This window comes from Argiope bruennichi, chromosome 4 (assembly GCF_947563725.1).
Source record: "Argiope bruennichi chromosome 4, qqArgBrue1.1, whole genome shotgun sequence".
NCBI lineage: Eukaryota > Metazoa > Arthropoda > Arachnida > Araneae > Araneidae > Argiope > Argiope bruennichi.
In genome coordinates, this window is record NC_079154.1 from 45,284,720 (window position 1) to 45,299,517 (window position 14,798).

General features: G+C 28.2%; 1 protein-coding gene across 2 annotated transcripts in view; it reads left to right on the forward strand.

Moving 5' to 3' along the window:
* Positions 1-14,798, forward strand: part of LOC129965376 (trans-1,2-dihydrobenzene-1,2-diol dehydrogenase-like) — a 70,658-nt gene that overhangs the window by 39,963 nt on the left and 15,897 nt on the right. For both annotated transcript variants that reach the window (XM_056079210.1, XM_056079209.1), the window contains 3 exons: positions 6,398-6,501; positions 8,175-8,286; positions 11,373-11,536. In XM_056079210.1, the coding sequence (XP_055935185.1) occupies positions 6,412-6,501; positions 8,175-8,286; positions 11,373-11,536 (366 nt within the window). In that variant the 5' untranslated portion in view covers positions 6,398-6,411. The remainder of the gene's footprint in view (positions 1-6,397; positions 6,502-8,174; positions 8,287-11,372; positions 11,537-14,798) is intronic.

A 14,798-nucleotide genomic window follows, 5' to 3' on the forward strand; every position in this document is an offset into this window, starting at 1 on the left:
ACAGATCGTAAGACCGAAAGTCAAATAGAGATGACACACAAAAACTACTATCTTCCTCATAATCTGAAGAAATGACCTTGGACGAATATTCCTAGTTTCCATTAAATTAGAAACATTTTATATCTCACCTGTAGAACAACTTGGTAAAAGTTTCTATTTATATCTTTATAATTCATTTTTGGTTTGGAATAGAAAAGTCGGAGTTTGCATAAAAGAAGATTAATAGCCTGTCTAGAGTATATATACACTAAAATCAATCGTATAAAAAAATACTATGAGGCAAAATGTTACGTTTGTAATATTTACTTTTTAACATTAAAATCAGATAAATATGTTTATTCTATTAAGTATTCATCTCTTTAAAATAACAATGCGTTAAATTAAGTAATTAGTTATTAATGATTGCACTATCACAAAAATTTTCTAATTTTGTTGCCCGTTGCCAACAAAAACAGAAGTGGTTAAAGGTACATCTTCAATCCATTCTTTGGAAATATAAGACAAAAATAATTAGTTTTAGAATAGAAAGCCATTACTAAATAATCTATTTTTGAATAGAACTAATTAAAAAAATTTATAGGCTGATTTTTCTTTGCTTATATATAACTTTCATATAAAGCTTGTGGCATGATTTTATGAAGATTCTCACCAATTCATTCCAGTAAATTTATTCCGTAACGTGGAAAATCTATTATAATATAAATGCCGCTATATGATATGTGATAATTAGAATGCAAAAAAAAAAAACCAATATAATTTATACGTTTATTTACAAATGGATTTTTTTATATATTACAACATCCACATTATCAAATATATACATAAGGCAAAATATATCTACAAAAACAAAACAAAACGATTTTTTTAACTTCCTGTCTTGTACACGGCAGCAAAATCAGGCATACATATTCAGGAAATAGAATGGAAAATAATAAGAGCTTCAGGAAAGAAGAAACAGTAATTTAAATCGCTCTCTGGTAAGGCAAATAAAAAAAAAATATCTGTGCTCTTCACCTTTGAATTTTGGTTATAAATGTTTTTCATTTTCTGAAGTAGTTGAGATGATTAAAAATCTTCCTTTTATTCTCTGAAACTTGGTGATTATGAGTAATGCAATGGCGGTATGAATGATGGACATACTCTTTCTCTACATATTTCATCTCATGGATGATGATAATGATGGCCACAGCCCCCTCCATGACCTTTGCTCATTAGTTCGGCCAGAATTCCAGCTGCCAGTAACGCTTCTAAGCCGTAATGACTGCCGCCATGTTTACCTTGGCCACCTCCCATGCCTCCAAACATGTCTCCCGACATAGGACTGGCATTTACAGTAATTAGATACGGCAGTACCAAGGCACACAGAAAAACGTATACAAACTTCTTTGATGCTGGCATTTTAATTCGAGTAAAGAATATGTCCTGCAAAGAGAAAAAGAAAAGATATTAATTTGAAGTCAATTTTCTGTATTTGTATTTCAAGGAAAATTTTCTTGAAAGTTTTAAACAAGATAAATCGATTCATTGAGATTTAACACGTTTTTATTCATTATTTTCGCTTGAAATATATGGCAAACTTTTTAATATTTTTTTTTAAAAATTCAGTGCTTTAAATAATGATTAATGCTCTACAAATATTTCATTTCTAAAACGGTTTTGCTAAGCTTTCAGTCCTCTGATTTTCTTCAGGGCATGCTCTAATTTTAAGACTATTTTAGTATTATTAGAAAATGTTTATTTATGGAAAAATATTTTTTAATTTATTTAAATTCATCAAATGTTTTCTCTCTATGAATAAGCAAAAATCAATAAAACGCTCAAAAAATAGTTAACTTGCGATAAAATTTATTTATTAAAGGATAAGCACACACACAGTCTCTAAATATACAATTTTTTAATTGCAATTTTGTCTCTGAAAATAATATTTTGTTGCTGCTGCAGTTTAGCCTCTAAGATAATACTGTTAAAAATAATAAAAAACAATTTTAAATCGTATAGTTAGATTGCAAAACTAAATATTACAAGATATTTATTTCTAATAATTTATGACTACTTTATTTTTGAAATATAATAATCGAGATTTAGGAACAAAGGCTTCATCTCCTAATGTTAAGAAGTCACAATTAGCCCCTTTGCTCTCGGAAAAGTAATTCGATGCATACTTATTCCTCTAATACAAGGACTTGCTTATTTCCCCGAAGAATAAAGTAAATAATTGGATTTCCCTGAAAAAGTAATCTTATCACTCGATAAGTAAGTTTTACAATCAAAATTTTAAAAGATGCATAAATAACATATAAAAATGATGCATCATTTTGAATGGTAAGAGGTGACATACGAGTATAAAGGGTAAATGCATATCAAAAGAAATTCAATGACTGATGGAAAATTTGGGATGAATTTGCAGTTTTTTTTTTTTTTTGACGCAAAATGAATCATAAAATTGATTGGTAATCAAAATTAAGTTTCTTCCATGGGTGTTCTCTAAGGAATATTTCAAATGATGAAGAAGAAAAAGTCCAATGTCATTTTCATGGTCGCAGGTGTGACAATAAAAAATGTCATAAAGAACCAACTGTATTCAGTAGGGTAATGAAATATCATCTAAATTTCAGAAAACGAGATTTTTTCGAAAATTTTTATTAACGTATTTGAAACAATAATTTATTCACATATTTAATAAAGCATATATGCATTTAAAATAATAAAGAAACCAGTGAACGAGTCCTCCAATTCCAACCGTTGGACTGAATTGAAAAATTTTAATTTTGCATAAGAACTCATAACCTCGAGATATTTTATGGCCTGCCGACATTTTGACAGGAATCAGAAAAGCAATATCTCGCTGCGCATTCTCTTTGAAAAAAATACGGGGCTAAATTTGCCGACTCCAATCATTGTAGTAATTTTTATTTTTCCCCCTCAAATGAAAACAACCGACTCAATGCATATGATCCCTTCATATGCGTCAGTGGTTGTTTATACTCTTCATTTCGAAGAGATATTTCAAAACTTTTGACACAACCCTCAGCTACAACTGGGTGGATACAATTTAGGAATAAAACCATATATAAAAAATCTCATAGTTTTAAACTATAACGTTTTTGAGTTATGTTCACAGACAAATATATGCAATTTCATAAAATTATTTTTCGCTCTTATTCAGGTAGATATAAAATGTGGAAATTCATTAAGCTATCTATATTGAATTTTTTAACGATTACAAAAATATTTATTATTCTTACACGAGAAAGCAAAAATCAGAAATTTTTGCTGTGTAGGAGTTCAGAATTCCTTTATATTAAATTAAATAACCAAAATCAAGTCAAAGTATATAAAAACACTTACCAATTTAAAAAAAATGCAGAAATATTTCTATTGCAAGTATCCACAAGATCTGTTAAAACTGCCAAGTTAGGCAACCAATTTATACTCTATGGCTTCTTTCATATCTTTTTATCTCCAAAAACTAGTATTTCCTACAAAAATATATTTGCGTGCCAAATGTCTGCTCATGACTGATAAATATATCTTATTATTAACGCCACTTCCACTTTTGCATGTTTATGAAGGCATTTTACTTGACAGGTTGAATTCCGTCAAGCATTACGAGGATGATTGGGAAGGGTTGTTCCTCAAAGAAATGTTTTTTTACCCGAAGTTTTATCACTTTTAAAGGATTAAATTCACTGTTTTGACATAAATTATTTATATCCGAACTTAATAGCATTTTCACGCGGTTTGTTTTAAATTGCAAAATTTTCGGATTAAGTTTTATCGGTTTTTGCTTTCACCCAAACAAAATTACAATGTTAAACATCCAAATTACAATGTTTTATGATACGATAGTCATCAAGTTCTTAATTGGAGAATTTTAAAGTGAAAACAGATTTTGGCATCCTGTTGAGTTTATATTCTTGAATGAACGAAAAATACATGTAAAGTGTGTTGACAAATATTAATGCTATGCTCAAATGCTAAGTCAACGAAAAAAGCTCATATGATTTATTTTCTATTTAAGTACCTCTTTAGTATGTAAGGAAAAAAAATGCCACTTAATTCCACTATTTGCACCTAATTAAAATTGGATGTTCACAATATTTTTGAATGGTTAAAATATACATAGATTATTACAATTTGAACTTATACATTTTTCTCTTTCGGCACTTGATTTGGAATTTCGTAGTTTAGCAGATAACTCAAATTTGGTTCACGGTCAAAGAACCCCTGGTTCTAAATCATCGAATAAAAAATTATTTTTTTACCTTTTACACTCTCTATATTATTAATCCAATAAATCAGTTTTATTTTAAGGCAAGTTTTGTTTAATATGAACAGGATATCCATTCAAATCAGGGCCACACAGCTAATTTGTAAATCTTTAGTAGTAGACACAGATCTGCTAAAATGGTCTAAATGGAAAATGATTATATTTTATGTAACTTGATTCAATAAATGCTCTAATAAATAACGAATTTTTGATTTTACATAAAGGTTCTGCTGTGGAAATCACGTTTAACAAAATATTCTTGAAATACTAATATTTTAAATAAAAAGAGTTAATTTCCAATCAACTAAATCAATCACTTAAACTGATTGATTTATGAAAATTTGAATATCACTATTCAATAAAAAAAGGATAATTTTAGATTTTCCATCTATCGTTTCAAAGAAAATACGCCAATCAGCGCGCAGGTTTCTCAAGATTAATTGACCTAAGATTATGAAAATGTTGAGTTTTTCTAAATTTTTAACATTCAAAATTTCATACATCAGTCTTAGTTGATCGTGGAAAATAGAAACATTCACTCATTTATTTAAAATTTGGTGTGTCCAGAATATTTCTCAGAATATGATACCTTACTGCATTAAATTTAGACTTCATTATTTTTGAAATATATTTATAGGCCGAAACAAAATATTATTATTGATTTCATTTCAATCCTTTTGAAAGCAAAACTAAAAACTAAATTTTATGCTGAATCTGAGAAATTTTTGTTGAATTATTCTTTAGATATTACATAAATTATGAAAAATATTTTGTAGTTCACATAAGACTTAAATACTGAGCGATTCTGTTTGCAATACTCATATTCAATAATAATAATAATAAATAAATAACAATAAAGATGATAAATAAAATAAAACGCTTGGTTTTATTAAAAAATATCTTTATATTAATTGCAATTTCAGCAATTCCACTTTAAATTAAAGTCGAAGTTTTACCGGAAGTGACAACAAATTAGAAAAATATATATAGTAAATTGAACGAAACGATCTAAACAACAGTATAAGTTTGGTATGACTATCAAAATTTGAAGATTAAAAATGTTTTGTTTGAGAATCTATTAAGAGACCAGTTACTTAAAATATTTAATTGAAAATTTTAGAGAGCGGTAATACTGGCGAACCGGCTGGTCGTCATAGGCGGCTAGTACACAATATAAATGCCGTTGATAATCAAACATTCTGTTTAACCTTTGCAGAGTGTAAACATTTTAAAAGAAGATGCCACTTTAAACTACGGTTTGTAGTTGAAAAGTTCAAGAAACTTAAGAGCTGCAGCTTCAAAATACTGCTTCAGTTTTTCAAATCAATTATCACAACTTATTATTAAATGGTTTTTTTTCTCATTTGCGAAATAATCAAAGTGAAAGATCAAAAGAAAGCGATTCTGATGAAATTTCACAGCCTCTCTGTTTAAAAAATATATAGAGAGAATTGTACCTAATTGATAAATATAACAAATCAAAATTATGAGAAGCTAAATGGTCTTTATATCCAAATTAAATTTTGGATGCATTCTATCAACGGTTAGTCTGTCTATTTACCTATCTATATGAAAATGACAGCTCAAGCTAAATAAATGAAGAGCTAGTTAAATGAAATGTGTTAATAAGGTTTTCTTACAGAATTCTAAATATGTGTCGAATTTTGAACTATAATGTGGCAACCGAATGATTGCTCCTTTTTGTGCTAATGCGAATGCAACGTATAAGATGGTGAATTTTAGTATGAGATTTTTGCGCCAAAATTTGTTGATTTGCGTGAAATTTTGGACTAAATCCGTCTATGAGTAGAATATTTTTCCGTTTATGTATATAAGTGTATGTGAGCGTGATAAATGAAAGTGTCAAGGAGCTAAAAAAATTAAATTTAATCTTGATTTCTAAATTCTAAATGTATATCAAATTTTGAATCCAATCGATGCAAAATATGAAGACCAAATTGCATACTCAATCCCCTCTGTTGAGTATAAAGCTTAAAAATATCCACAATCGAATTCGAGGGAAGAATGTTGGCACTGTTTTTTACTGCAATATATATGTAAATGTTGGAATTAAAAGTTGATTAAGTATTTTAATTAACTTTTATTAATTTTCTAATTTATTTTTAGCTTTTGTTACCACAATGGCCACTAAATGGGGAATTGCCAGTGCTGGAAAGATAAGTAATGACTTTGTTGCTGCAGTTAAAGGAATGTGTGGCAGTGAACATGAAGTACGTTATTTTGATTTTTACGTAATTCTCCAAATCGAATATAAATAGTGAATCTCTAAGAATTTGTGATTATATATTATAAATCAGAATTTTCATTTCTCGATTTTCTAGAATTTCTAAATTTGATCTAAAATTGATTTGATTAGTAATTTATTAATTTTTTTTTGTGCGCTTTTTTTTTTTTTTTTTTTTTTTGAGAGAGAGAGAGGGAGAAACACATCTACTATAATAGACAATTGACGATTTTTGGCCGTTTCAACGACTACTTCACGGATGACCAATCAGCGATCTTTTTTCCCTGAGATGATCATTAATTGGTCTAAAATAATGAAATTCAAGACTTAATAATTTTTTCAGATAGGATTTTTGAAGAGTGGAACTTTTATTTTGTTTAAAATATTGCTTTGCAAAGAATATTTTTATTAAATTTAACTAAAGAACTGGAGATACCTTATAATAATTTAGATTTCTAAATTTTTTTCAGATGTTTATTTATTGACTGAAATAGTACAAAGTATAATTCTTTGTCATTTAAAGAATTTTTTTTTCAATTTGAAACGATATGGCTTTCTCCAACTGTTAAGAAATTGGTTGTTTTGCATATTTAATACGAGCATCTTGCAGTATAAAGGATATAAAATAAGAATTTACTGTTAAATCAAAGAAAATAGAAAATTTCAAAACGAATGATTCTAAATAAGGAAAGAAAATATGTATTAATTTTATTCTTATGGTGGTTAAAGTAATTAAATGGTATTAATAATAATACACTACATTAGTATTGACTGGAAATATTTTTCAATAAGCAGTTTAAAACTATTTAATTTTTTTTTACAGAATTTAATTGTATTGATTTGATTATTAGAAAGTATTTTCTGATGGATAGTGAAAAAAATATCATGTTACTTAAACAATTTTATATAAAACAATTCTGATGAATAAAAAAAATTTAAAACGCATTATTAGTACTCTTTAAATTAGCAGTTCGGGAGGATCGTTTATTAAATATTTAAACAGTTTGATTTTCGCAAAAAAAGTTCTTGAAATAGTTTTTTTTTTTGGAAAATAACTATCAAGTAACTTATTTTTATATGTAAAATTACATAAGAAAATTTCTTGTATCTGAAATTTTATACACACGTTTAAAAAATGAATCATTGTTAATTACTTTAAAAAGGTATTTTTTTTTTAAATATCGCACGTGTTTGAATAATTTTCTTTTGGAAAAAATTTTATTTCTTATCCTCCAACTTTTCATCAAATAATAAAAGTTTTGTTAGACATTTACTACAATCTTTGTACTGTTTTGATTTTTGGAAAAACTTCATTTTGAAGTTAGCAGCGTATTCAGTTACAAGCACATGTTTTTACATCCTTTTTAAAAGAATGATTATAATGCCTCTTATCTACACATCGACAAAATCATATTTAAAGAGAAAATCCTTTAAATGGGATTAAATGTGAGTACATTTTTTTAAGCATACTAACTATTTGAATAATAATAAGTATTTTATTTCTTAACTAGCTCTTAATTTCAGTAATCAGATTAAAGCTTTAATGGTTTAAATTTGTAGACTAATAATTTTTAATTACGTTTACATCTTTATTCTTAGAAATTCAAACATTCAATTTTTTTTCCATTTTCACTTTGTATATTTTTTTCAAATATGCAGTTTTTAGCGGTGGCAGCAAGAAATTTATCCTCTGCGAAATCGTTTGCTTCGACGCATAACATTCCAAAAGCTTATGGATCATATGAAGAGCTTGCAGAAGATCAAGAAATTGGTATACTAACATTTTTACTTCCTTTTTCTATGTATTTCTATGGAATTATTTTATATAAGTTAATGGTTTATAAATTAGGAAGAAACTAGAATTTTAAATTGTAAGGATTTTATTTTCATTTTCTAATTTTTTTTAATTAAAAGTTTTACATATTTTTGTTATTGAAATGTTTTAGTTGAAATCGTTATATTTTAAATCGAAAAAGTTACTTATACAAATCAGTTTCAATTATTTTAAGTGGACAATAAATAATAAGTGCATTTGATTTTGTTTAAATTTCTCTTTTTGGAGGAGGGTGGACCTTAAACATAATATATTATTTCTTCTAATTTTGTGAATTAACGCACAATGAATTCAAAAACTAATTAGCGAAACATTTAGTCAATAGTCCAATCGAATTGTTATGAAATCTATTAGAATTAAAAAAAAATACATAATAGCAATTTTATGGTAATCCAAAATAAGTTATCGTGTTTGCTCGTTTTACGCGTTTTAATAAGAGGCTATATAATCTGATAGGAAAGATTTAAAATGAAAAGTTAGAAGCATCAACAAGCGGGAATGTTCTTTAAACTTTCACGCATACTCTCTTATAAAGGTATCACAATTTTTCTCGTATAAAATTATGGACTTTGACCGAGACGGTAAATGTCGCAAGTACCCACATTTTTAATTTTATAACTTTGTACATGAGAGTTGTATGCTTTCGTTGTATCATAAAGAAAACTGATACCTGTATATTAATCGCATGCCAATGCGAATAATGATTTCGAAACCGCCTATTAATGTCAGATCTTTTGCAATTCATTTATCCATATATTTAATTTAGGCAATTAATTGCTGGCGTGCAGATAATACACAAATACCAGAAAATCGAATTAGCATCTTGGATGTCTCTATGCCTCTTTTTTTCGGACAATTTCTTCACTTTTTTCCGAAAGCACAATTTGATACATAACTATAATTATCGTCCACCAGAAATTTTCATACGATTCATAACGATCACATACCATATATTATTTATTTAAATAAGTAAGTTTTTGAGCAAGTCAAGCCATTGACAGAGTTGTCCCGAAATTCGATAAGGTTCAGCATTTTAGATGCGAAACAGGTAAACGAAAACTGGAAACAGTTTTCGTTTATATCGTTTTCATTTCGTCATGTATGTTTAGTAGTTATCGTGTTCACTATTACTCGGACAGACAGACATCCTCTCAATGAATTTTGTCCAAAATTTGATAGAAGTATGCGAAATGAAGACGATATGAAAAATTTCAAATGCCTAGCTGAAAGTGTTTTAGAATTATCGCATTCACAAATAGACAAACAGACATAGCTCCAAAAATGTGTTTTTCGAAAAGTGAAGATTCCTCAAAATCTCGATTTCGAATGTTTTGATGTACACTTTCTATTAATATACTTCGTACTAGAGAGAGAGAGTAAAAAAGGCGCATACTATTAATCATAAAATGCCAAGACAGCTTGAATAGAGTAGGAAATATTTAATTAGCAAAAATGGTCTTCCCAAAATGCTCTCGCTTATTCTTTAAATGTACTTGTGAATTATTAACCGCATGTTTATGACAAACGATAATTACAAAAAAAAAAAAAAAACTATTTACGTGCTATTTTTGGCAAATAATCACTGGGATAGGGTTAATATTCAAACAATAAAAAAACCGAGTATGTATTTTTCGACACTTTTTTTCCTACCGAACGAAACCAAAATTTGACACAGAATCTCAATTATAGAAACAAATTCATATACCACTTTTCACATATTTATTCACTGCTTTTTTGATTTATCACATTAATATGCTTTTGAATGTACACATCAACAGACAGCTAACTCCTTGATGGATTTTGTTCCAAATTTGATACTTAGTTACTTTTAGATGTCACAACTGTATACTAAATTTTATCCATCTAGCTCTGTTTGTTTATAATTTATTGCGGGAATTTATATTCGAATAGCCGGACAAATAGACTTCCTCTGAATGAATTTTATTCAAAATTTGATACAAATCCACAAATTTGGTGTGAAGTCTATTTTTCAAATTTCATCTGTCTAGCTTAAAAGCGTTTTTGAACTATCATATTCGCATATAGACATACATCATTACAGAAATAATTGTTTCACACTCCAGGAGGTATGAGACGGCAATTCATAAAAATATAGAGTTCGAATTTTTTTTATGCTTGTAATCATTTCTCTTTTTTCACTTCGTGTCCAAGGAAGTAAAAAAGCGTAAAATTGGAAACATTATTTTTAATTATTATTATTATTATTTTACTTTGAGCGAAATTTTTGTAATGTTTCTTAAATATGCGTTACACATAGAGAAACATTTCATTAAAATTCAAATTAATATATGCATTCTGCTGCTTTTGTAAAAATGCAGCTTTAGTGAGGGGGGGGAATGGAATCATACAAAAATGCATAGAAGTACTTTTCTTTAAATATATTTCTAAATTTTTTTATCTTCTTTATTTCTAAACTTTAAAAGAATGGTAATACTTTCTATTATTGATAGATTTAGAATTAGAGTTGATAAACATATTTAATATATTTTGATTACTTCTTTACTTCCTTAAACAAGGCAAAAAACACACTTTTGTATTTAAAAAAAAACATATAACTGAGTTAACATGTTGACTGCCATTACTCACATCTGATATTCAGGCTATCTATCTAATTAGATGAGTAGAAAAGAAGTAATCTAATTAAGCAGATGGTTCGGTACAATTGGATAGTAAGTGTGACTCACTGGTGAGTCACACGGCAGTTGATATTGTATTCCATTGTGGATAATTTTATATTTAAATTAAAATGCCAGGGAAGTCGTTGAACTTCCAAATATTTTCCTTTGCAAATGTTATTTGCCTATATTTGATGGTTTGACACCTAATATTTTTCATGTATTTAAAGAATAATAATTTGTTGATTATAAAACAGTAAAATATATATTAGTTTAAAATAATACTACACATATCATTAAGCAACTGCGGTGTTATCAGATTTCACTATAAAATTAAAATGATTAAAAGAAGATGTTGTCAAAATGTTTTTCTTTGATATTTTTTAGAAGTTGTTTATATTGGATCTGTGAACTCTCAACATTTCCGTCTGGCCAAATTAATGTTGGAAAATGGGAAACACGTTCTAGTAGAAAAACCGATGACTTTGAATTTGAAGCAGACTAAAGCATTAGGAGAGATAGCACGGAAAAATAAACTTTTCCTAATGGAGGTGAGATTTTTTTTTTTTTGTTCTTTTTACGTTTTGTAAAATGATAATTAATTTATGATTATGATGATTAATTAAATTGCAGAATAGATGACCGGAAAATAAATGTATAATCATCATCCTTAAAAAAAAATTTCGTTCCATTATAATGTGATTACGCTTGATTAAACTGTAAATATTTTTTATATATATGTATCTGCATTGTTAACATACATTGTATCTTTATCTTAAAACCAGGAAATGATGTTACAATAAAATTCAAACAAAGTGTTTGCTAAAAATAATCTTAATCAATATATTTCTGGATTGTTTGGATTGAGGAAAGTACTTTTATTCCTTGAAAGAAGATAATTACTATTTTTTTCTCTTGGTTATATCGAAAATGTATTAAATGTGTATAATTGGCCCATATGGAGTCAGTGATACAAGCCAAGGAACGAATCACATGATCTCATTAATTTAATTTTCGTATCTAATGCACAGCTTTTATGTGAAAAAAAAATCACGCTACGTTTTAGTCACATCAGCTAAAATGGTTGTTATATATTAGCTTTAAGTTCTTGTAATATGGAAATTTAGTAAGTGAAATGCTGTCTCAATTGCTAGCCTAGAAATTAAATCATTATAATAAACTGCAAGCAGGACCTTCAGCGACCTTTATATGTCTTAATATTCAGTTATTAGTCTAATATAAGTTTTCTTAAACTACCAGAAGATGTTCCTATCTAAACTGACTATTATCCTGTTAACAATATCTTAGATATAATTGTGATAGATTTAAATTTTAATTTCGCTTTATTTCGTCCCGGAAGGCAGAACTTGTACAAGAAACAAACGGTCATAAAAGATGGGACAGTCTAGATCGCGAACACAAGAACAAAAGAAACCGAAATTTTCCCCTTCAATGGTTTTACTATGATATTTAGATAGGAATTTCTTTGACACGTGTAGACTTAGGAAAGGGAATCTAAGGTATCTTTTAAAAGAATGTTGTAAGCATGAGGGATTTTTATTCCACCACTCGGAGTAAAGTCTGCAGTTTTATCAAGTGCATGTAAAATTAATTAAAAAAAAGTGGATTGGATCAGGAAATAAGAGAAAATTTTAGAATGAAGTTAATATTGGCTAAATTAAGATAAATATTTGAAAATTAGGATTTAAACTGGATTTTAAAATATCATTACAAATATATAGTAACATTAAAAATTTTGTTTCCTTGCTGCGGTATTCTCTATCCATTATGTTCACGAACACTTAATACTAATTATTAAAATCAGTTTGAAACAAACAGTGATACATTAAAGAAAGAATTCAAATATGACACCGGCTTGGAATAAAACATGAACCTCATAAAATAATACGTTTTTCCAAGCATAAACACCGAATAAAATAAGTAACATTACACGAACAATAAAATTAATAAATTTATACTGAAAGTGTGCGAAATATTGAAAATACTGTAAGATTATTACATAAATGAAAATTATTCGATCTCAAGCATAATAAAATTCGATTCCGAAACGTTGGAATTCACTTTTCCTCGGAAGTGAAATGTTAAATAAATGCAAAATAAAAACCAGCAGGAGTGATTCCTCCAAAACTTTCTCGTGTACTCTCTAATAAAGGTGTTAACCTAGAAAACTCCTTGCATGACGTTGGCGTTCAATAGTTACGAAATATCAACTTTTGACGTGAATTAAGCATTTTTATTGAATGTATCGTGATTTTCTTGGTGAATGTTTTAGTGATTAATCCCTTGCTTGCGATTAATTGTATCCGAAAATCAAATTTGTGTTTTAAACGCGTTTTTCCCAGTCAAGTGAAACAAGAATTTGACATGCAACTACACTTGAAGTCACAAAATCCAAATTTGATATATTTAAATCATTACGTTATTGAGTTGTCGCTTTTTTATATTTTTGGGAGTACAGACTGACTGACGGTCAACTCTAATTGGATTTGGCTCAAAATTTGATAGGTGTTTACACTATAGATGTTGAATCTGTGTACCGAATTTTATCCATCTGGCTCTATTCATTTTGGTGTTGCCATGTTAACTTATATTCGAACACACAGACATTCATACTTCCTCTGAACGGATTTTGCTCAACATTTGATAGAAATCGAAAAATTTGGCCTAAAGACCGGATACCAAATTTCATCTATGTAGATCAAAGCATTTTTGAGTTATCTTTGTCACACACAGACAGATAGATAGAAGAACATTTTCTAAAAATGCCTTTTTCGAACTCAGCGAGGTCTAAAATTTCGGGAGATCCGTTTAAAATTTCGAGTTCGAATTTTTTTGTCGATTATTTTACTTTTTCTATACTACGTATACGAAAAATTTAAAATAGCTGAATAAAAGGAAGAAGTAATTTAGCACTATGCATATTCGTATTCATAAACACTTTCTGTTATCCATAAGCACTTCGGAATAAAATGTAAATATACACAATAAAAACTTATTATTACTGATGCTTACATAAAAAAAAGCTTGTTAGACACCTAATGAGTGCGGCAGACATCTCTAGAAAACTATAAATAGATATACATACCTCGCTTAACGGGTGATTCGCATAACCAGCAAAACAAAATGTGGAAAAATTCATTTAAAAAGCGATGTTTCGCAACGATTGAGGAAAGGGCATTATGACTTCATTTTTAGAATGTTGCCTATATTTCGGCTGTCTCTCAACATTTAATGATTGTTTGTTGATGTTTCCTTTTCTTTCTTTTTCCAAACTAAAAGCGGAACTTTAATACAATTAATTAGAGCTTTAAAGATAGAAATAAATAAAAAAAGCTGGATATTTTAATAAGGATATTAAAACTGCGACATGTGGAAGATGTATTTCAATAATATGCAAGCACTAATACAAACATAGTTAAGAACTACTCTCTGTGTCAAGCAAGAAGTTGAGGAGGAGTGTATAACTAACTACCTAATCACATTCCAGTGAATTAAGGGAGATATTGAAAGTATGGAAAATTTTTACATTGTATAGAGAGACATCACATTAATAAGGTCATAGATATGAGTGTAACAAATTTATTTAACAATACGGCTTTTGTCATATCCGTCGAATTTTGAAAATGTATGCAAAACAAATATCTTTGAATAATTTTCTTATAATTAGCGTTAATTGTTTTCCCAAGACTCTCGTATGCTCTCTAATTGTGTTACCCTAGAGAACGCCTTGCATAACAGTGGCGTGCAATAGTTAACCTTTGAGGTGAATTTTGGAATTTGGTATTTTTACTG